The sequence below is a fragment of the Bos indicus x Bos taurus genome, chromosome 29 (assembly GCF_003369695.1).
Source record: "Bos indicus x Bos taurus breed Angus x Brahman F1 hybrid chromosome 29, Bos_hybrid_MaternalHap_v2.0, whole genome shotgun sequence".
Lineage (NCBI taxonomy): Eukaryota > Metazoa > Chordata > Mammalia > Artiodactyla > Bovidae > Bos > Bos indicus x Bos taurus.
The window spans coordinates 7,368,993-7,390,975 of NC_040104.1; the positions used below are offsets into that span (position 1 = coordinate 7,368,993).

General features: G+C 57.9%; 2 protein-coding genes across 2 annotated transcripts; both read left to right on the forward strand.

Moving 5' to 3' along the window:
* The first annotated feature begins 33 nt into the window (after positions 1-33).
* MAP3K11 (mitogen-activated protein kinase kinase kinase 11) lies at positions 34-17,522 on the forward strand. Its single transcript, XM_027531849.1, has 10 exons — positions 34-2,170; positions 7,183-7,363; positions 7,552-7,700; positions 7,823-7,998; positions 8,121-8,364; positions 8,848-8,961; positions 10,129-10,264; positions 10,356-10,447; positions 15,453-15,872; positions 16,659-17,522. Exons 1-10 carry the CDS (start codon positions 1,432-1,434, stop codon positions 16,994-16,996), a joined length of 2,589 nt encoding a protein of 862 aa, XP_027387650.1. The 5' UTR covers positions 34-1,431; the 3' UTR covers positions 16,997-17,522.
* Positions 17,523-18,957: 1,435 nt separating this feature from the next.
* KCNK7 (potassium two pore domain channel subfamily K member 7) lies at positions 18,958-21,927 on the forward strand. Its single transcript, XM_027531851.1, has 3 exons — positions 18,958-19,336; positions 20,816-21,214; positions 21,438-21,927. The coding sequence occupies exons 1-3, from the start codon at positions 19,018-19,020 to the stop codon at positions 21,641-21,643; spliced, it is 924 nt and encodes a 307-aa protein (XP_027387652.1). The 5' UTR covers positions 18,958-19,017; the 3' UTR covers positions 21,644-21,927.
* The last annotated feature ends 56 nt before the right edge of the window (positions 21,928-21,983 follow it).

Below are 21,983 nucleotides of genomic sequence, written 5' to 3' on the forward strand. Positions count from 1 at the left end.
AGTGGCCATCGAGTAACGGCGGAGTTAATTGGCGCAAAATTCTCCCAGTGAGTTACAAGAGGCGGGGAAAAGGATGGAGGCGTGGACCTGCCTGAGCTAAAGCTACAGTTCGGCGCTACGGGGGCACACCCCCTCTAGGTCCAACCTATTCAGTGCGAGACGTCATGAGTGGCCTCTACTTCCGGGTCAGAGATTGTAGAGAGCGCTCCTTCAAAAAGGCAGAAATAGTCGAAGTAGGATAGCGTCGTTTTTCTTAAAGTGACAGGCTCAAGGCAATCAAGGGGTCAATCCTGCGGTTGCGAGCGCGGTTTAGCTATTCTGAAATCAGTCACTACGCACATTTCAGGACCACAGTCTCAGGTTTCCTCCCCTTCACGGGGAAGAGGCATGAATAAGTGGTTTTCCAGGTGAGGGAAAGGAGGACCTGACAACTCGTTCCAAGAGCTCGAGGTGCAGCCAGTTCCGTCCTCCTCGTCTTAACACACCCCCCCCCCCAACGCCCGCCCATCCCACTAGGTCTGCAAAGCTGAGCTTCTGGCCCCAATTTCAGATGCAAAGCGAATGAGGCGCAGAGAGGATGGATCACACAGCCCTGCAGCATCGGGGCCAAGACCAAACTCGGGTTTGTCCCCTTCCCAAGCCAGGTTCTTTGCCCGAGTTTTCCTGATGCGGATGTAGAGGGGAGAGATGGCCCGTCGTTAGCAGAAACCAACTCGACCCTGAACCTGCTGTCATGGGAGGTGGGGGCTACCCTTCCCCTCCGTCGGCCTCTCATTGCCCGCCTACCCAGGAACTCCCCGGCCCAGTCGCCCCGCAGCCTCTGGGAGGGGAGCGGTGCTACCCGCCCGCGTCATCTGATGCTGTTTCCTGCGGGAGGGAGAACAGCGGAAAAAAGTGAAACTCCACCCTCCACCTCTGCCTCCCGCCCCCGGGGCCAAAGTACAAAGGGAGGAGGAAGAAGGGAACGGGGTTGGAGCCATCGGGTCGAGAGAGCCCAGCCAGGAAGAGACAGCTAGCCCCAGCAAGAGACACTCCAGCCACCCCCTTCGCAAGGAGACCCAAACAGAGTCCAGGCGCTGCCCCTTGCTGGCCCAGCTTACACTTCGCGGGGTGCTGGAGCCAGGCTCCCAGGACTGCTCCAGACTGAGGGACGCCGGGGCCCCTCTTTGCTAGCCATGGTGAGACGCCAGAGGCCCCAAGGGCTCACCCCCCAAGCCTGACCACACTACCCTGGGTGGCCTTCCTCCGGAAGCCCGAGATGCAGGGGGCCGGGAGGCGACACTCCTGGATCCCCAGAGAGGCGTGGGTCTGGGGCTGAGGGCCAGGGCCCGGATGCCCAGGTTCCGGGACTAGGGCCTCGACAGTCAGCAGGGGTGGGGACCAGGGGCACCCAGGGAAGGTCCCCCACACCCACCAACGCAGCTCCCAGCCATGGAGCCCTTGAAGAACCTCTTCCTCAAGAGCCCACTGGGGTCATGGAACAGCAGTGGCAGTGGGGGCGGCGGGGGCGGCGGCGGAGGCTGGCCAGAGGGGTCCCCGAAGGCGGCAGCTTATGCTAACCCTGTGTGGACAGCCCTGTTTGACTACGAGCCCAGCGGGCAGGACGAGCTGGCCCTGCGGAAGGGCGACCGTGTGGAGGTGCTATCCCGGGATGCAGCTATCTCAGGCGATGAGGGCTGGTGGGCGGGCCAGGTGGGCGGCCAGGTGGGCATCTTTCCGTCCAACTATGTATCTCGGGGCGGCGGTCCGCCCCCCTGCGAGATGGCCAGCTTCCAGGAGCTGCGGCTGGAGGAGGTGATTGGCATCGGTGGCTTTGGCAAGGTCTACCGGGGCAGCTGGAGAGGCGAGCTGGTGGCTGTGAAGGCTGCTCGCCAGGACCCCGACGAAGACATCAGCGTGACAGCTGAGAGCGTGCGACAGGAGGCCCGGCTTTTCGCCATGCTGGCGCACCCCAACATCATTGCCCTAAAGGCCGTGTGCCTGGAGGAGCCCAACCTGTGCCTGGTGATGGAGTACGCTGCCGGTGGGCCCCTCAGCCGTGCCCTGGCTGGCCGGCGTGTGCCCCCCCATGTGCTCGTCAACTGGGCCGTGCAAATTGCCCGTGGGATGCACTACCTGCACTGCGAGGCCCTGGTGCCTGTCATCCACCGAGACCTCAAGTCCAACAACAGTGAGTTCTGGGGAGTGTGGTTGGAGGGTGGCATGGCCTGAGCACACATCTACTGCCAGCTCGCAGCTGAGCCTACCTGGGGATCTACTAGAGACAGGAGCTACTGTTCTAGGAGCATCTCAGTTGACCAGGGGTGCCCCTGGGCTCACACTAGCCCCAAAGCAAGAGTCCCAGGCACCCAAGAGTCCTTTACGCCCCAGCCCCAGGAGGAGGCCTTTACCCCAACTCACAGGTGCCAAGTTAAAAAATTGGAATCTCTCAGAATTGTAAGCAACCTGCCTACCATGGCCACTACGTCAAGGAAGGGCATGCTGGATCCTGGCACCCCTCATCTTCAGGGAGCGCCCACTTGTCCTGCGGGTGCCTCCTGTCTCCTCCGCTTGTGGTGGGCAGCTCCTCCAGAATAGACATCTCAAAGGGAAAAGCCCCTCCCGTCCTCCCCACCCTCGGTGGTCAAAGCTGGGGTCAGGGATGGAATTCTAACCCCACTCCTTTCCCTGGCTGCACTCTCTCTAGCTGGTTATTTCAACTCAGAGCATGGATTTCACTCTGTAAAAAGGGAGTGATTGGGAGAATGAAAGGGCTTAATCGTTGGGCACCCAATGCCCGGCATCGGTGGGTCGTCAGCCATGGGTGTGGACGTTTGAAGGCTGGATTGCCAGGAGGGCTTTGCCTGGAATCAGCACTTGGAGTGGGCGTGGCAGGGCTAAGAAGACTTGAGGCACTCTATCTCCAGCCATTTCGGGTCTACGCGTGGCCTAGCATGGGCCCGAGACAAGCAAGTGACAGGTTCAGAGGGCTTCCTGAAGCAGGCAAGCTTCACACCTGGCCCAGAGCAGGGCATGTTCAGAGAGGCACCCAGCTGGATGTCCTGGCAGGGCCTGATGAGAGCAAAGTCAAGGAGGCAGCACCCGGCACGGTAGTAGGGATGTGGGTGGGCCTGCTGGGGCCCAAGGTGCAGACCGAAGAGCAAGAGGAAGGGCCCGCAGGACCACTGGAGAGCCACGGGTGGCCCGCGGAGGGGTGAGCATGGATACTTTGAGCCTCCCGGCCTGGGCTGACCATGGATCAGAGGCTTGTGGGGAGCAGAACACCAGGGCCCAGTACCCAAGTCCCTTCCTGGGCCGGAGGGGCCTCAGGAGGTCTGCCAGCCACCCCACCCACTCCTCTCATCCACAATACGGTGCAGGTCCCAGCACTCAGCTGCGCTGCTGAGCCCCAGCCATCTAGGGACCCTCACTCCCTGCCCCAGCCTGAGGGGTATTCCCCGAAGGCCTGGGGGGAGGGGACTCCCGTCTACTGTTTTTCCTCCAGTTTTCTTTCCAGAAAAAATGGAACAATAGCCCAGGCCCCTGCTCCCCACCCTCCCCACCGCTTCCTGCGTTTCCTGCTGCCCCTGAGCCGGCTTCCTGCCCCTGCTCCAGCCTCTGCTCTCTCCCCAGCCCAGCTGCCTGCAGGGGAGGAAAGAGTTGGGGGTGGGGGGGTTTGTGGGAGAGGAAGGAGCCAGGGATGGCACCCCCACTACCCCCAGTTCCCTGCTTTCACCCTGAGTCTGGGTGGTGGTGAAGGGCAGGCAGGGTGCCCTTAGCCTCCCTGAGCCTGGGCTCCCACCTCACAGACCCCAGTTCTAGGCCCGGGGTGCTGTCTGCGGCGTTGTGGCAGGGGGGAGTCCCTGGGCTGGGGGGGCTCAGGCAGGAAACAATGGCGTGATTTTCCTGGACAATGGGGGCCTTGTGAGGAAGCCTGGAGGGGAGAGGAGGGGGAATTCTCCAGGCCCACGAGTCACAGGACTGACCAGCCAGCCCGGCCTGGGCCTGACCTCCCCCAATTCTCCCCCAAAGGACTCCCCCCTCCATTGGAGACCTGGGCCAGGCCTCCCAGAAAGGAGAAGTAGGGACCATGGGAGGGAAGCGGAAGAGGTGTGAGCTGCTGAGGCCACTCCCGGGCTCCCCAGAGGCAGTCTAGGGAGGGGGCTGGGGGCCAGGTCCCTTTTCAGAGCCAGGGAGCCCTAACCTAAGGGGGTGCTGGGAGGGGGATCTCTAGCTCCTTCTCTGAGTGACCCCTGATCACCCCATCCCTAAGGTCTATATCAGACACCAGAAGAGCAGCTTGGGTTGGAACAAATTCAAGGCCATTGGAGAAAAGCAGGGCTCACGGAGGGGAGGCTAAGGCTTCACAGGTGTGAGGTCAAGCTGGGGACGGGGTTGGCAGAAAAGTCACCAGTACAAAGGAGTCCTGAGACTGAGTGGGTTGCCACCCCTGTCTGGGCTTCAGATGATCTAATTGAAAAAAGGAGGCTGGACTCCCAGCTTGAGATACTGGTGCAGAAAGTGCTTCACCAGTCCGTGAGGTACCACAGGTGGCTAGAGACCTGACCAAGAAGTAGCAGGGGTTGGTCTTCAAGAGGATGGGTTGGTCCTGGCACCAGAGGAAGTGGGAGTCCCTCCCCAACCCCAGCACATGGACCCCTTTGCCTGGTCCCTCCCCAGCCACCCGCCCCAGCCTGCTGCGATTCTTCTTTGAAACGGATATTCACAGAGCTTACTAAATGGTCTTGTTCTGAGACTCCAGCAGCCAGGCCAGAGGCTGTGGTGAAGCTGCGAATAAGATGTGGTAGCGGATGGAGAGGAGTCAACTTGAGATTCATGGCAGCATCTTTGGAACAACTGTCAGATCCTTGTGTGAAAGCTTTAAAAAGGGTGATCTTGTTTAATACTCATGATAACCCTCTGGCTTTTGTTGTTATCCTCAGCTTTAACTGTTCAGGAGTCAGCCCCAGTTTAGCTCAGAGGAGAGGGTAGGTTGCAGGACCGTTCTCTGAATTTGGAGACAAGGCAGGAAGATTTGCCAGGCACAGTGGGAGGATGTAGGTGGTTGTTGAGGGCATGGAGACCAGGTAGGGTGACAGCTGGGCAGCTGGACCCACTTCTGAATGAGGGCTCCACATACGGGAGATGCCAGTGAGGAGGGAGCAGCTGGCACCTGGGAGAGGCCAGGACAGCCTGGAGGCAGTAGGCCGAGGTCAAGGGGAGGCCAGTCTCTGAGAAACACCGGCATTGAAAAGGCTAAGGGTGGGGAGGCCTGAAGGAAACAGCACAAGCAGCCAGAGGCCCTGGGAGCCAAGGACAGCAGGGAGGGGCTGAGTAGCAGTGCCAGATGCCCCCTTGAGGCCCAGGGAGCTTGGCCAGCAGCAGGATCAGGAGTTGTGGCTTTAGGCCTAAACGAGTGAATACCCTGGTTGTGCCACCTCCTCTGAGAAGTCTTCCCTGACTCACCTGTACAAGGTGCCTGTCTCCTCTGACCCAACCCCAGAAGTCTGCGCTGCCCCCTCCGTGGTGCTGTCACCCTGGGCAGGATTGCTGAGAGATGTGCCCTGAAATGGCAACCGACTCCAGTATTCTTGCCTAGAGAATCCCAGGGATGGAGGAGCCTGGTGGGCTGCCGTCTATGGGGTCACAGAGTCGGACACGACTGAAGCGACTTAGCAGCAGCAGCAGTGCCCTGAAAGGATATGTGTTCAGAAATGTCGTTGGCTTGGATGTCCCTTCTGTACAAAACAGTTGACTATGACCAGAAAAGTACAGAGTCCTCTTCAGACCCTCGAAGATTCTCTGACTTTGCCTTACATTTTTCCCTTGAAAACCTCTCTCCTTTGAGCCGTGCTTGTCCTGGTGAGACATTTGCAAGTTGTTGGCTTTCCTGTGTATACAGGGTATGGTGGTCCCATGAGGGACAAAGCCAGGAACCCTTGCCGTGTCCATCCACTCCTACATTTGTCCCAAACTCCTTTCTAGTCAACAACCACCCTTAGACCCCTTCGTCTCTCATCACATCTAGCCACATCAGTGGATATCTTTTGGAATCTTTCTCTCTTCTGGAAATGGCTGTGCTAGCCACAGTGGGACATGGGCACCAGGGGTCTATAGTGCCCGCTGGGCTTCCTTTCTCACCAGGCAGTTCCCTCCTGCTCCCCACCCCCAGGGAGGTTCTAAATCACACTCTTGCCTCGACAAAATGGCAACACACAGGTTTCTTTTGAAATCAAAGTCACAAATGCTGAGAGGCTGCCATATTGCTTATTTCTGTTCTGTGCAGGGTTAGGGGAAAGTTAGAACACTGGCTTTGGAACCACGCATACCAGGTTGTGGGTGATACCTGCTTTGTTTGCTTATGACCTTGGTTAAGTCAAATTGTTGCTCAGTTTCCTCTTCTGCAAAATGAGGATAATGATGTCTTTGTTATTGCTGTTTAGTCACTAAGTTGTGTCTAACCCTCTGCAACCCCAAGGATTAGAGCCTCCAGGCTCCTCTGTCCATGGGATTGAACCCCTACCATCGCCTAGCTGAGGCCAACTCCTCACTCTGGTCTCAGCTTAAATGGTACTTCCTCTGGGAAATCTTCCCAAATCTTACAATTTACTTATTGGCTGAGCCAAGGGCATGTGGGATCGTAGTTCCCTGACCAGGGATTGAACCTGTTTCCCCTGCAATGGAAGTACAGAGTCCTAATTACTGAAGTGAAGTGAACTGTTAGTCGCTAAATCGTGTCTGACCCTCTGCAACGCCAAGGACTGGAGCCCACCAGGCTCCTCTGTCCATAGGATTTTCCAGGCAAGAATACTGGAGTGGGTTGCCATTTCCTTCTCCAGGGGATCTTCCTGTCCCAGGGATCGAACCTGTGTCTCCTGCACTGGCAGGTGAATTCTTTACCACTGAGCCACCAGGGAATCCCATGATGTTTACCTCACAGATTTGTGTATGTGTGTGTGTGTGTGCTAACACTGAGTATAAATGCCTAACCTCTAGGAGCCCCTTGGTAAATATGTCCCAGCCTTGTGTTTATTGTCTCATTCTATCCCAACCCCAGATACGAGCTCTGGCAAGGTTGAGACCAAGTCACCTCACTGCCCCCATTACCTAGCCAGGATATCTGTCCGATGACAGTTTGCTCCCAGCTCCTCCCCTATCCCCACCCCCTGAGCCTGGAACCACAGTCCAGCCTCTCTTCCCCAGTTCTGCTGCTGCAGCCCATTGAAGGTGACGACATGGAGCACAAGACCCTGAAGATCACGGACTTCGGTCTGGCCCGTGAGTGGCACAAAACCACGCAAATGAGTGCTGCGGGCACCTATGCCTGGATGGCTCCTGAGGTTATCAAGGCCTCCACCTTCTCCAAAGGCAGCGATGTCTGGAGGTGCGGCTGGGTGGAGTCTAGACAGATATGAGGTCGTGGGGGTGGGAGAGGTGGCAGCCAAAATCTAGGGCTGGATGGATAAGCAGAGGCCAAGGGAGGGACACAGACCACTTACTCTTGGTTGCTTTGGGGTGAAATGGCAATGAATGAGTCGAGGCGGGAACACAGACCCTTTGTCTCCCCTACAGCTTTGGGGTCTTGCTGTGGGAACTGCTGACCGGGGAGGTACCCTATCGTGGCATCGACTGTCTTGCTGTAGCCTATGGTGTGGCCGTGAACAAGCTCACGCTGCCCATTCCATCCACCTGCCCGGAGCCCTTCGCACAGCTTATGGCTGGTAAGGGGATGGGGCAGGAGGGTGAAGGGTAGAGCTCCTTGGCCCAACAGGACATATCCACTCACAGACCCCTTCCCCTGTCCCCCCCCCCCCCCACCCCCGTCCCCACTCCGTTTCCCTAGACTGCTGGGCGCAGGACCCCCACCGCAGGCCCGACTTCGCCTCCATCCTTCAGCAGTTGGAGGCGCTGGAGGCACAGGTGCTACGGGAAATGCCGCGGGACTCCTTCCATTCCATGCAGGAAGGCTGGAAGCGCGAGATCCAAGGCCTCTTCGACGAGCTGCGGGCCAAAGAAAAGGTGGGAGGAGTCGCGGTCCCAGGGGTGGAAGGAGACACCGGGAAGGGACGTCTCACGGAGTGGGGATGAGCGCCTGGGACCGTACCCGCCTGACGCCACGGCCTTCGCTGTCCTGGGCACAGGAACTACTGAGCCGCGAGGAGGAGCTGACCCGCGCGGCGCGTGAGCAGCGCTCACAGGCAGAGCAGCTGCGGCGGCGCGAGCACCTGCTGGCTCAGTGGGAGCTGGAGGTGTTTGAGCGTGAGTTGACGCTGTTACTGCAGCAAGTCGACCGCGAGCGGCCGCACGTTCGCCGCCGACGCGGAACCTTCAAGCGCAGCAAACTCCGCGCGCGCGACGGCGGGGAGCGTATCAGCATGCCACTCGGTAAGGGGCGGGGCCCCAGCGCGCCGCCCGCCATTGGCTTCGCGGGTGGTGGGGCGGGGCCAGGCGGGTGGCTGACCGCGCTGGGATTGGTCTAGGGCGTCGGTGGGTGGGCCTGTGAGCGGAGGCTGCAAGAGGTGGGATCGGGAGTGTGTTCTTGTCTGTGGGCGGGTTCTGGCGGGAATATTTGCATGTCGGCCTGGGAGTGGCTGCGGCCGGGAAGGGGCGGGGCTCGTGAATGTTTGGGAAGGCCGAGGGCACGGGGTGGGCCCTCTCCGACTTCGCCGCGCTTGCCGGGGTTGGGGATTTCCTTGATCCAGGATCTCAGGAAGCCAGTGAGGCCGGCCCCAGTCACCTAGCCTCCGTGTTAGGCCGGATTCCAGCACTGCCTGCGTGGCCTCCGCGCTGCCGAGGGGCCCTGCGGGTTAGGATCCTGTCTCTCCTTCACCACAAACTTGCACTCTGCTTCTCTCCCCCCAACTCTAGACTTCAAACACCGCATCACCGTGCAGGCCTCGCCTGGCTTGGACAGGAGGAGGAACGTCTTCGAGGTCGGGGCTGGGGACTCTCCCACCTTTCCCCGGTTCCGGGCCATCCAGTGTAAGCAGCTTCTCCTCTTGCCCACGTCCTTCTCCCCAGATCTTACCCTTTCGTCAAACCTTATCCTTGGAAGTGGATCCCTTGCACTGCCTCCTCCTCTTCCTCCCTGCTCCCAGGTTCCCTCCCCATCCATCTAAACTGGTATCTGAGTTCCCCAAGCATCAGTCATTTTACAACTTTTTTTTTTCTAACAATTGTATGATGCTATGTACCATCCACTTTCCTAAGTGCTTTGCTAATTATTAGGGTGTCCTCGGTGGCTCAGAGCATAAAAAGAATCTGCCCATAATGCAGGAGACCCAGGTTTGATCCCTGAATTGGGAAGATCCAAGAAGGGAATTGGAGAAGGCAATGGCAACCCACTCCAGTACTCTTGCCTGGAAAATCCCATGGACGGAGGAACCTGTTAGGCTGAAGTCCATGGGGTCGCTAGGAGTTGGACACGACTGAGCGACTTCACTTTCACTTTTCACTTTCATGCATTGGAGAAGGAAATGGCAACCCACTCCAGTGTTCTTGCCTGGAGAATCCCAGGGACGGGGGAGCCTGGTGGGCTGCCGTCTATGGGGTTGCACAGAGTTGAACACGACTAAAGCGACTTAGCAGCAGCAGCAGCAAGAAGGGAATGGCAACCCACTCCAGTATTCTCACTTGAAGAATCCCATGGACAGAGGAGCCTGATAGGCTACCATGGGGTCACAAAGAGTCAGACACGACTGAGTGACTAACAGTTGCTAATATTAATTCCACACAATGACCCTGTGAGGTAGATGTCTTTATTATTACCTAGGTTTTACTGATGAGAAAAGTGAAAGAAGTAACTCCTAATACTGCATAGCTGATAAGTGGCAGGGTCAGAATTCAGACCCAGTTTGCTGCAGTGTCTGTGCTAACTCCTAAGCAGCAAATGCCAGCTGAAGGACTAGAAGAGATGCCCCACTGCCAGTCTCAGGACCCACACTCACCTACCCCACCCCAGTTTGTGCAATTTCTCTGTAAGCCCAAAGCTTACCATGGGAATGGGATGGGGCCCAGCCTGACTATCCGCTCCCCATCCTCCAAGAAGTTGCCCCTGGAGCCCAGTTCTTACGATGGGAGGACAAGGATCAGGGTCCTTGATCTTGACTCAGACTCCTTCGGTTCCCCCCCTCACCCTACCCACCACAGTGGAGCCTGCAGAGCCAGGGCAGGCATGGGGCCGACAGTCCCCAAGACGTCTAGAGGACTCAAGCAATGGAGAGCGCCGAGCATGCTGGGCCTGGGGTCCCAGCTCCCCCAAGCCTGGAGAAGCCCAGAACGGGAGGTGAGTGCCTGACTGCCACCTACCCAGCAGCTCCTGCCTCCCAGCGGTCCTGAGATTCACGAAGCACGACTCCTTCTCATTCCCTCACTAGGAGAAGGTCCCGCATGGATGAAGCCACGTGGTACCTGGATTCAGATGACTCATCCCCCCTAGGATCTCCTTCCACACCCCCAATGCTCAATGGTGAGTGGCCTTGTCTGCCCCCAGCCAACTGTTGCTGCACTCCTATGGGTACTATGGCAAGGCAGGCCATTGCTAGAACCCAGGTCTGACGTATAAGCCCCCAACTGAGGGAGATCCCGCCTAGGCCTCAGGGGGCCCAGAGTGGTCCCATTGTGCAGGGCTGGCCTCCATCAGCTGCTGTGCCCTCAGCAAGCTCTAGGGAGCAAAGGAAGACAAGAAACAGTGGCCCCTGTTTGGGACCCAAAGGAAGTTGGGTGCAGAGAGGGAAAGGAAATTGTGCATGTGGGGTGGAGTTAGAAAAGTGGCTACTGCACTGTGCTTCTCAGAGTCCTTTCTGGGGAGCTTGGAGGTGGAAAAGAGGATAAGAAAGCTGAATGGGTGGGCATCCAGGGCCCCCTCACTGCATCTGGGGCAGTTCTGGGGTCTTCTGTTTTCCATAATGGCAACAGCACTTGCTGTGTATCAGGTATTCCATCCAAGCAACAACCCCATGAGGGATTATTATACCTATCTGAGGCTCTGAGACATAATGTCATCTACCTAAGTCCCCCAGCTAAGGATCTGAACCCAGGAAAATATTGACACTCAGGCTCATAGTGAGCTTCCCCAGAAGCTTTCATTTAAAGAAGGGGTTTCTCACCTGCAAGCTACTTGGGAAGCTAGGGGATCAGCAGAAAGCAGGGATCCTGGGTCAGAGGGGCATGGCTCATCTCAGCACTGCCCAGCATTGGCAGGGACTAGAAAGTTGCAGCCTCCCTTGCCCAAGGGTCCTTTTACAGCCCCCAGCTGCACCTGCTTCTCAAAGTCAGAATATAGGACCCAGCTGTCATCAGACCAGAGTCCCATTCAGCAAACAAGTTAGACTCACTCCTCTCACCCCACCCAATGCATCACCTCCACCATTACCTAAGCTAGGATTCACAGTAATAACAACAGCAAACGTTTATTGGGTCCCTCGTGTGCCATTTTATAGAGGAGAAAACTGAGGCACAGACAGGTAAAGTGATTTGAAGTAGGACGCATAGCAGAACAGGGATTTGAGCCCAGGGCTTCCCTGGTGGCTCAGCTGGTAAAGAATCCACCTGCAATGCGGGAGACCTGGGTTCGATCCCTGGGTTGGGGAAGTCCCCTGGAGACGGGAAAGGCTACCCACTCCAGTATTCTGGCCTGGAGAATTGTATAGTCCATGGAGTTGCAAAACTTTCACTGACTCCAGAGGCAGGGCCCTGGACCCCCATCTGCCATGCCATTTCTTGCTCCAGCAGTTGCATTGCCCTAAGCAGGCTGTGCTACAGGGACCGAACTGAGAATTGGAAGGCCAAGGGGGCTGCTTGGAGTCACCTGCTCTAGAATGCCCCAGGCCAGAAAGTTCAATGGAGAACATGAGGTCCTGTCAAGCTGGATGTGCAGGCAGAAGCAGCCCCTGACCATGGTCTACAGATCCCTTCAGATCCCTTTGGCCTTATCTTCCCTGGGCTCCCAGGAGCAGGGACCTCATCTTTCTCCAGCTTGCCCCCTTACCTGAAAGGGTATCCCTTGTCCCAGCCCAGCTGCTGGCTGAGCATCTGTTTGCACCTGTGCAAGCCTTCAGCCAGCTGTCTTGGCCCACCCACAAGTGAGTGATCTTGACCTCCCAACCACCTACAGAGTCAAAAACCTAGCTAAGAATCAAAGATGTCCCTGAGAGATTGTCCCAGGTGTTAGCCACCCCACTGGGGAGTCCCATCTCCCACCCCTTGTCCCTGCCTGGGTGTGCTGGCCCCTGGGGAACTGGTTGTTACAGATGGGTGGGCACGGTCTGCCAGCAACTGCCCCATGAAGCTTTTGCCCTGGAGCCACCAACTACCACATGGCCATGTCCTTTCCATGAGGCCCTGTAGAAGTGATTTCACCTTCATCTCTGAGTCAAGAATGGTTTTTCTGCTTTGTCCGTAACAACAGGGTTGCCACCTCTTACTGCCAGGGAGTTTAGAGGTAAATTAAAATTACTGCCAAGTTACCTGGGGCAAGTTTCTGACTTCTGGGAATCTCAGTTTCTCAGGATATCAACCTCAGTAACTTCTTTCCATTCTTAGTTGGTGTGCTGATCTCCAGTGTCACTTTGTTCTTTTTTTTTTTTGCTTGTTTTAAACATGTTTTTCCCCTGTTCTGTTTTAAACTCACTGTAAATGATCAGTTTCCTCACCTATAAAGTGGGGAACAGCGATCACCTTACGTGGTTGTCACAGGGATTCTAAGAATGGATTCTTCCATCAAACATGTACTGACACATATAATGAGCCAGGCATCATCGTGCTAGAGATCAGCAGTGCCTTGACCTCTGGGCGGGCCTAGTCTGGTAGAGGAGGCAGGCTCAGAAATAAACAAGTACAGTAGAGAGTAGCATGTGGCTGGCTGAAGGACTATACAAGGCATAGCATGAGCAAGAACTACATAGGTTAACAGGGGATTCTGAAAAAGCTTCTATTTTGTTTTTTAAACTTTTCTTTTGGTTGCACTGGGTCATCATCGTGGCACACGGGCTTCTCATTGTGTGCAGGCTTAGTTGACCCACAGCATGTGGGACCTTAGTTCCTCTGCCAGGTTCAAACCCCCATCCCCTACATTGGAAGGCAAATTCTTAACCACTGGACCACCAGGGAAGTCCCTGGCAAAGCTTCTAAAAGAGGAAAAGTTCTTGTTTTCCTCTGCATTCTATTGCTTCACTTCTGACACATATGTGTGGAGCTTTTCCCACACCGGCCAGTTCTGGGCCACCAGCTGGAAGTCCTACAATCCAATCCAGTTCTGACACCGTGTACCTGGAATTAGCGTCAGACCCCACAGGCTAAGGGCTCAGGACTCCAAGGCTCCTCTGTTCTGCAGACACCAGTTGTAAGTCCAGGTTGTCACCGGTGCTCCTCTCCAACCAGCTCTACATCTGAGGTTCCTACGACCCCCGCCTCAGATTTGATAATGTCCTTGAAGAGGTCACAGAACTCAGGAAAACCGTCTACTTCCTAGACTACTAGATTATTATAAAGGATACAGGTCAAGGACATACAGATGGAAGACATGTGGAGGGCAGGGTATGTGGGAGGGGCACACAGCTTCCATGCCCCCTCTAGGCACACACCTCTGCTGGTTCACCAACCCAGAAGTTCTCCAAACCCTTTGGCTGGGTTTTTATGGAGGCTTCATTACGTGGATGTGATTGATTAATCATTGGCCATTGGTGACAGGAGTCAATCTCCAGCCCCTCTCTTACCCTGATGCAAGTAGAAGTTGAAAGTTCCAACCCTCTAATCACACAGTCCGTTCCCCTGGCAGACCCCATCCTCCAACAATGACCGCATCAGGGACTTCCCTTGAGGTCCAGTGGTTAAGACTCCGTGCTCCTAATGCAGGGGTTATAAGTTTGATCCCTGGTCGGGGAACCAAGATCCCTCATGCTGCACAAGGCTGCCAAAATAAAAAGACATCAATATGAACTCTCATATGGAAATTCCAAGGGTTTGGGGAGTTCTGTACCAGGAATGAGATGAAAGCCAAATATGTACTTTTTTATAAACCACTGTCACAGCTTCGTAGAAGCTGTGATCTCTCAGCTGGGTCTTAAATGTTAAGTAAGGGACTACTGAGCGCGAGGTGGGAAAGGTGTGCTGAGTGAAGGGAACAGTGTGTGTGCAACCATGGGGCTCACCAGACCTAAGGAAGAGGAATCCTGGTTGGAATTCACTGAAGGACTTGAGAGCCAGGGACTCCCAGGCCTGAAACAGCAGGCTGGGGCCAGTTCAGGAAGGATCTGGAAGTTGGGGTGGGGGGGGCAGGTTTAAGCAGAGACTTGTCTTTAGCAGGTTTACATTTTAGAAGGCAGTGGCCACTGCAGGGGTGGGGTTGGGTAGGAGATAAGAGAGAGATGGGGTGGAGGTGGGGGGTGGAATTCCCTGGCTTTCTGGTGGTTAGGACTTCATGTTCTCACTGTTGAGGGCGCGGGTTAAATCCCTGGTGGGGGAACTAAGATCGCACAGGCCTTGGGGCCGAGCCAAAAAAGAGAGAGATGAGGTAAGGGTTGTGGCTGAGGATTGACCCCAAGCAAAGTCCTGGTTCACTGCAGAAGCTCACGTTTTTCCCAGCTTTGCATTCCTTCCTCTGGACCCCCACCCACTGCTCCACGCCAGGCAGGCCCAAGGAAGACAGAGAGGCCCTGAAAGCCCAACCAAGGAGCTTAGGCTTTTTTCTAGCAGCTGTGGAGAGCCATGGTAGGTTCTAGAGCTGAGGAGGACTTGACAAAATTGGGGTTTGTGGGGGGCCATCACAGGCTGCCCTACCTCAATGACTGGTTCTCCAGACCCACCCATTTGGTCTAGAATGGAATCAGATTAACCCTAGGCCCACAGGTTAGGACATATGTCCTTTAATCCAGGGCAGGGTAGCCTTAGCTAAGCCTGGGAACCCCTGGGGCATGAGGCTCAGACAACGTAATGCCCCTAAATCACTCAGCTCAGGCCTGACACAAACAACTGACCTCTCCGAGCCTTGATTTCCTCATTTCTGGAATAGGGACAGTGTTGTATCCCTTTAGAGCTGTTGTGTACATTGGAATTGGCCTGTGTGCCTTATACAGGTTAACACTGGAGGCCAGAGCAGGCAAGTAGAAGGACCAGGGCTGCCCAACCAGGGAGGAGATGGGCACCGCACGGGTCCCAGCTGTGACTCTGGCCCCTGTGGATATCTTCTGCTGCCCATTGAGGGCACTGAGGCCGGCCCTGCTCTGGCTTGAGCTTGCTTCTTGGTGGACCCTCGGCCTTCCCTCCAGCCAGCCCTCCTTTCGTGGGCCCCAGGCCACCTGGCTTAGCTCCTGCTGCTTTCAAAGGTTGCACTGCCCTCCTCCACCCCCAACACTTCTGAAAAGCCAGAATGGGGATGCGGAGGGAGGACTTGGACTGGGGGAGTCAGGGGAGCAGAAGTCAGCCCTTGCTCCAGGGCCGCCGGAAGTCGGCCTAACCTGTGTACCCGCCGCCAGGTAACCTCCCGCGGCCGAGCCCGGAGCCCGAGGAGCCCCGGCGGCCGGGCCCGACCGAACGCGGCAGTGGCTCCGGGACGCCCAAACTGATCCAACGCGCGCTGTTGCGCGGCACCGCCCTGCTCGCCTCGCTGGGCCTCGGCCGGGACCTGCAACCTCCGGGGGGCTCGGGCCGAGAGCGCGTGGAACAGCCCTCGCCAACACCGCCCCGCTCGTCGCTGCCCACCCCGTCCCCCACCGAGCCGCCCCCATCCCCGCTCATCCGCTTCTCCTCCGAGACGCCCGAAACCCCAGCCTCCCCGCTGAGCCCCGACGCCTCTGGCCCGGCCGCCCCCGCGCCGCCCCTGCTGCTGGAGCTGGGTGTCCCTGCTGCGGGGCAGCCCTCAGCCAAGAGCCGCCGGCGCGAAGAGGAGAGGCGCGGTAAGCGGCCTACTGCCTGGTGACGGGGGAGGAGGGGCTGGTGGGGACCCGCAGGGCAGTGAGCAGGGCTGCAGCTGTCTGCTGGACCTCCAGCTGCGCCCTGGGATGTGGGGAGCTGAGTTCTATGTTCAGCCATCGGGGCGGGCCAGGCCGGTTGTGAAATAATAGAAGTATTAAGGATCTCCCTAGCAAACTCCCTGGTGGCTCACGGTAAAGCGTCTGCCCGCAATGTGGGAGACTCGGGTTCGATTCCTGAGTCGGGAAGATCCCTTGGAGAAGGTTCTGACAATCCACTCCAGCACTCTTGCCTAGAAAATCCCATGGCCGGAGGAGCCTGATAGGCTACAGTCCATGGGCCCCATGGGGTCACAAAGAGTCGGACAGGACTGAACAACTTCACTTCTTAGCAAACTCCTACTGGCTGTTTACCTGGGTCAGGTACTATTTCTAGTCCTTTAGAAAGGTCGCTTCATTCAATTCTGATAACAGTGCTATGAACTAGGCACTCCGGTTAGACCCATTTTTTGGTTGACATGTAAGGCACAGAGAAATGAAGGGACTCAAACTAACCAGCTGCGGAGCTGGGTTGATCAAGACCTGCTCCTGAGGCTTCCTCACTCTTAACTGCTAAATCGCAGCACCATGGAGCAGGAAGGGTTATGGAAGTCTTGAATCCCAGAGCTCACTGCCATGAGCAAACTGAGGCCCAGAGCAGGGCAGTGCCCCCTGGGGACACCCAGGAGCCGGTGACTGCCTGACCTGGGCCCCCTCCCCTTCATTGAATAGCCAGCGCCGTCTCACCGCCGCCGGGGATATCACGCTCTGCTCCTGGCACCCCAGGGACCCCGCGCTCGCCGCCTCTGGGCCTCATCAGTCGACCTCGGCCCTCACCCCTCCGCAGCCGCATCGACCCATGGAGCTTTGTGTCCGCTGGGCCACGGCCTTCACCCCTGCCCTCGCCACAGCCTGCGCCCCGACGGGCACCCTGGACCTTGTTCCCAGACTCAGACCCCTTCTGGGACTCTCCGCCTGCCAACCCCTTCCGAGGGGCCCCTCAGGACTGCAGGGCACAGACCAAAGACGTGGGTGCCCAGGCCCCGTGGGCACCAGAGGCAGGGCCCTGAGCCGGCTGGCTGCTCGCCCACCACCCTGGAGGAGCCTCAGCATACACTGGAATAGGAGCCAGGCCAGTCTCTCCAGCTGCCTTGGTCTCGCCCAGGGACGCCGCCCCCTCTGGGGGTCAGGAACACTACACTGCACAGGAAGCCTTCACACTGGATGGGGGGGCCTGCACCCCCGACACACACCTGCAATGGGTGGGTCCCCCGACTTACCCGCCCCACTGGGGCCCGACACTGTACCCAGCTGGTTGGGAGGACCAGGGCCTGTCTCAGGGAATTGCCCCCCGGGGGCGGTGCAGGGAAGCAGGGAGGTGCAGGGGAGAGGGGCCAGCCTTAGCTGTCACCAGCACTTTTGACCAAATCCTACTACTGTGTCCCCTGCCCCTGGGCTTAGTGCCTGGGCCCCCCTGCCCTGGGGGTCATCTGGGGCCAGGGCTCTCCGGGTGCCTTCCTGCTGCCCTGGCCAGGGCTGGGGCCATGGCCTCAGGATCCAATGAAGCCAAATAAACTCCCCAAGCTGTCTCCCCAAGCACAGCCTGTCAGCGTTCTTCGAGATAACTGGGGGATCCAGACCATCCCATGACCCTGGTGACCTCAGGCCCCCAGCAGAATGGCAGGTGGCCTGGGCCAAGGTTGGGATCCTCTGGACCGCATCTCTCTCCCGGGATCAAGTTCAACTGATCATCAGGTGTTACAAGGCCCTTGTTAGCCTCCCTGACATCCACACACTTGGGCCTTACTTGCCTGTTCCCACCCTGGCTGGGCCTTTCCCACCATTTCAAGCAACTGTTTGCCCTGATTGTTCCTGTTTCGGGGTGGTTCCCACTTATTCTCAGGGCCCACAACAACACCACCTCCCCTGGGGCCCCTTCCTGGCCATGCTGCACCCATTCCAGGCAGCTTGCTGAACTCAGGAGCCCACAGTTCTCTGGGTGGTATCTTAGGCGTTTGTCCAGGGTTTGTTTTTATCCTGAGGCCTGGACACAGAAGAGGGTCATCCACCCTGACACCTGGCTTCACTCACACTTCTCTTAAGAAGGCACGGGGGTTCTACAGACCACCCCTCCCATGCCACGCCCTAGGACAGGGGCCCCTGGGCTCATCCTCCAGTGGTTTGTGGGAGTCGTGGTCCAGGCTCCCTCTCCCCCTCCCCTTTGCACCTCACCACAGCCAGGTCTACTGTGTTCAGCAGGGCGGGGACTCGGGAGAGCACAAAAGTTTCTCAGGAAGGATTGGGAATGGCGGAAGCCTCACCTCTCCAGAGCACCCAGCATCCTCCACATCTGTCCTGCCTGCCCCATCCCAAGTCCTACCATCCTTCTTCCCATTCTTCTGCCCAGGCCACCACCTTCTCATCTGGGGTACCGGCCGTAGCCCTGTCCATAGGTCCCCATTTTTCTCACCACCCAACCTCCTTCCCACCTGGCCTGGCCTCTTCTCTTCCCCAGCTGAACTGTCGCTCTCCAAAGGGAGCTTTTCAGGCCAAGTTCCCCTCCCCCAGAACACTCTCCCATCATCCAGGGCGTTTCCTTCAGGGAGTTTATGACAATGTGAACTCGCCCTGCCTTCTTGCTAACAGGTTTCTCCTGGGAACACTGGGAGGGCAGGGACCTGCCTCTGTCCTCTCCCCTAGGGTCCTCAGGGTCTGGGGACCTGCTGACTAGTGAATGGGGTCTGTGACTGGGTGAGCTCACATGAACCACCACTGTGGGAGGGGGAACTGGTCAATCGCCTTGCTTTCACCTGATCCTCACCGCCCATCACTCAACCACCCAGCTTTGGGGACCTGGGTGGGAAACTTGTTGCCCCCAGAAACAGAGGAGTGACCCCAGCTCCCTCCCAAGCCTGAGCCGCCTCGCCTTGCCCTCCTGGCTCCACTCACCCCAGCTCCATCCCAGGCTTCCTTCCCTCTCCAGCCACCCACGCAGCCCCTCCCCCCAGCCCCACCCTGCCCAGCCCCTCCCAGGTGCCTGTGGTGGAGAGTTGGCTCCCCGGGCACCTCTGACAGACTCTGGTGGCATACCATGGGGGCTCTAAGGCCCTGGGCCCGATACGGGCTACTGGCTGTGGCCCACCTGCTGGCCCTGGGCCTTGGGGCCACAGTGCTCCAGGCCCTGGAGGGGCCTCCAGCCCTTCGGCTCCAGGCCAACCTCAGGGCCGAGCTGGCCACCTTTCAGGCAGAGTTCGGGGCCTGCCTGCCAGCTGGGGCGCTGGAAGAGCTGCTGGGCACCGCCCTGGTAGCCCAGGCCCATGGGGTTTCCAGCCTGGGCAATGGCTCCGAGGCCAGGAACTGGGATCTGCCCTCAGCCCTGCTCTTCACCGCCAGCCTCCTCACCACCACGGGTAAGGCGGCCGGCGGGGCGGCAGGAAGGCGCTCTCAAGGCAGTCCCTACCCAGGGTTCCTGAGGGTGCAGCCCTCCCCCAGCCCCAAACTGCTAGACAGAACCCAGGCCTCATTAGGCCTGTCATCAGGGCTGGGGCTCCCCCCACCAACACACCCCAACTGGTGCCTCAACTTCAGGTGCCAGGGGGCGTGGCCTTCTCAGCCCCACCCCCAGGCAGCTGTGAGACCCAGGGGAGGTGCCCAGACCCCACTGGCCTGAGGCGAGACTGGGGAGCCTGTGCGGTGGGATGGATTCTTGGATGGAGGGAAATGGAGTGAACCCAGGTACCACCAACCCAGGAGGAGTGTGGGGGAGGATGTCAGCTAATGAGACGTTAGCCCAGGCAAGAGGGCACAGAGACAGACACGAAGAAATTCCTGGGAGAGGAGACAACAAGTGTGAGGGCCCAGAGCCCAGGAAGTGGGGGTGGGGGGTGGGAGTGAGGTGTTTGCCGTGTAAAGTGTGTGAAATTCATTTATTTATCTAGGCTGCACCGGGTCTTAGTTGCAACACCCAGGAGGATCTTGGATCTTCATCCTGGTATCTTTAGTTGTGGCACATGGGGTCTGGGTCCCTGACCAGGGATTGAACCCGGCCCCCTGCATTGGGATCACAGAGTCTTAGTCATCAGACCACGAATGAAGTCCTGAATATTTTTTGAAGTCCCATTTTCAACCTTCTTTTGGAGAAACTTGTAAACCTACTTGCGCTGAGCCAGAAGCCCCTGTTGGAGAACAGGGCCCGCCCTTGGGACAGTGTGTGTGCTCTCCCCCCAGCCTCTGTCCCCACCACTCCCTTTTGGCTCACTTCTGACTCCTGGAGGCATCTGTGTTTTACAGCCCTGGACCAGCTGATCCTGTTCCCCCAGCAGGCCCTGATCTTTCACCTGCCCTGCCTTTGCACATGCCTTTCCACCCTTGGAAAGCACACTGCCTCTTTTGCAACCCTCCATGTCTGGTGTCTTGACTGATTTTCCTGCCCGCCTCCCATCTGAACCTGAGCAGACTCAGGTTCCAGCACAGGGCCTGGCACCCAGGGTAACTTGATATGCCTTTGGGGAATGAATGAAAGACTGGGTAACATTTCACCTGGTGAACTGGGAAGTGTGGATCAAAGACAGACTGAGGAATCTCTCAGGTCAGGCTGCCTCGGGGTAGGACGGCAGCTCTCAGAAGTACCCCAGCTACAAGAGGCCTGAGGGGGACTCTTCTCTTTTCATCCTTTCATGTTCCAGAATGTAAAAGAGTGACCCAGAGAGGTTCAGGGACTTTACCAACACCCCCAGTGAACAAGGGGAAGAGCCCACAGAGAACAGGCCCTGAATAGTTCTGGCTGTGTTGGCCACCAGAGGGCAGCCTTCTGCAGGAGTGAGGCTCGGGGAAGTGGGCACCAGCGGCCCCACCAGGGTCCTCATTACCCGTGGCTCTCTCCTCTCCAGGTTACGGCCACATGGCCCCGCTATCAGCTGGTGGAAAGGCCTTCTGTGTGGCCTACGCGGCCCTGGGGCTGCCGGCCTCCTTAGCCCTTGTGGCTGCCCTGCGCCACTGCCTGGTGCCTCTGCTCAGCCGCCCCGGGGCCTGGGTAGCCACCCGCTGGAAGCTGACGCCGCCCAGGGCTGCACTGCTGCAGGCAGTTGCACTGGGCCTGCTAGTGGTTGGCGTCTTCGTGCTGCTGCCAGCACTGGTGCTGTGGGGTGTGCAGGGCAACTGCAGCCTGCTGGAGGCCATCTACTTCTGCTTCAGCTCCCTCAGCACCATCGGCCTGGGGGACCTGCTGCCGGGCCACGGCAGTGGCCTGCATCCAGTGCTTTACCACCTCTGCCAGTTTGCGCTTCTGGGTGAGTCCAGCTGCTAAGGAGGATGGGGTAGAGGGGAGGAGAGAAGGGAAGAAGACCCTGGACTACAACTCCCATAAGCCCCTGGGGGAGGCTGAGCCTCACAGGTTGGAAGGCCCCTGCCCCAGGGCATGGTGCAGAGTCTTAGTTGGCAGTGGGAGGAGAATTGTGTGGGTGGGAGGTGGATGGGAGCATGAGAGCTGCCCTAGTAACCTCTCCTCCCCAGGTTACTTGCTCCTGGGGCTCCTGGCCATGCTGCTGACTGTGGAGACCTTTTCGGAGCTGCCCCAGGTCCGTGCCATGGTGAAGTTCTTCGGGTCCAGCGGCCCTGTGAACGCTGAGGACGAAGGTGCCATCCTAGGCCAGGACGAACTGGCTCTGAGCAACATGCCACCCTCTGCAGCGGCCCCAGCACAGGCCCCAGCTTGCTGACAGGTGTCGGTCATGGAGCTGCGCTCCTTGCAGGTGGAGAAGCCTGAGGAGGGAGCCCTACGGAGTGGCTGGGGAAGGATCCGGAGGAGGGAAGGGAAGGCACGGATGTGAGAACCTCGGGAAATAATGTGTTAATAAAAAAACAGGCAACAGAGCCAGCTGTTCTCCTCTCTTCTGTCGAAACGGGACTTCCCTACAGCCATCAACAACCCAAACTCCATCATCCTTTAAAGGCAGAGGTCAGGCCTCTGGTCCCGCCTAGGCTGGCATCTGAAAACCTCCCCATTCCTGCACAGTCCTAGTGCGGATCGCACACCGCCTTATCGGCCGAGGCCCCACC

What these genes read in the sequence shown, in the direction of transcription:
- KCNK7 (XM_027531851.1), top strand. Translation starts at nt 19,018, where the DNA reads ATGGGGGCTCTAAGGCCCTGGGCCCGATACGGGCTACTGGCTGTGGCC. An exon ending in CAGCCTCCTCACCACCACGG is followed by an intron (nt 19,337 to 20,815) that starts GTAAGGCGGCCG and finishes TCTCCTCTCCAG; the next exon opens with GTTACGGCCACATGGCCCCG. An exon ending in CTGCCAGTTTGCGCTTCTGG is followed by an intron (nt 21,215 to 21,437) that starts GTGAGTCCAGCT and finishes TCTCCTCCCCAG; the next exon opens with GTTACTTGCTCCTGGGGCTC.
- MAP3K11 (XM_027531849.1), top strand. Translation starts at nt 1,432, where the DNA reads ATGGAGCCCTTGAAGAACCTCTTCCTCAAGAGCCCACTGGGGTCATGG. An exon ending in CCGGTTCCGGGCCATCCAGT is followed by an intron (nt 8,962 to 10,128) that starts GTAAGCAGCTTC and finishes TACCCACCACAG; the next exon opens with TGGAGCCTGCAGAGCCAGGG. An exon ending in CACACCCCCAATGCTCAATG is followed by an intron (nt 10,448 to 15,452) that starts GTGAGTGGCCTT and finishes ACCCGCCGCCAG; the next exon opens with GTAACCTCCCGCGGCCGAGC.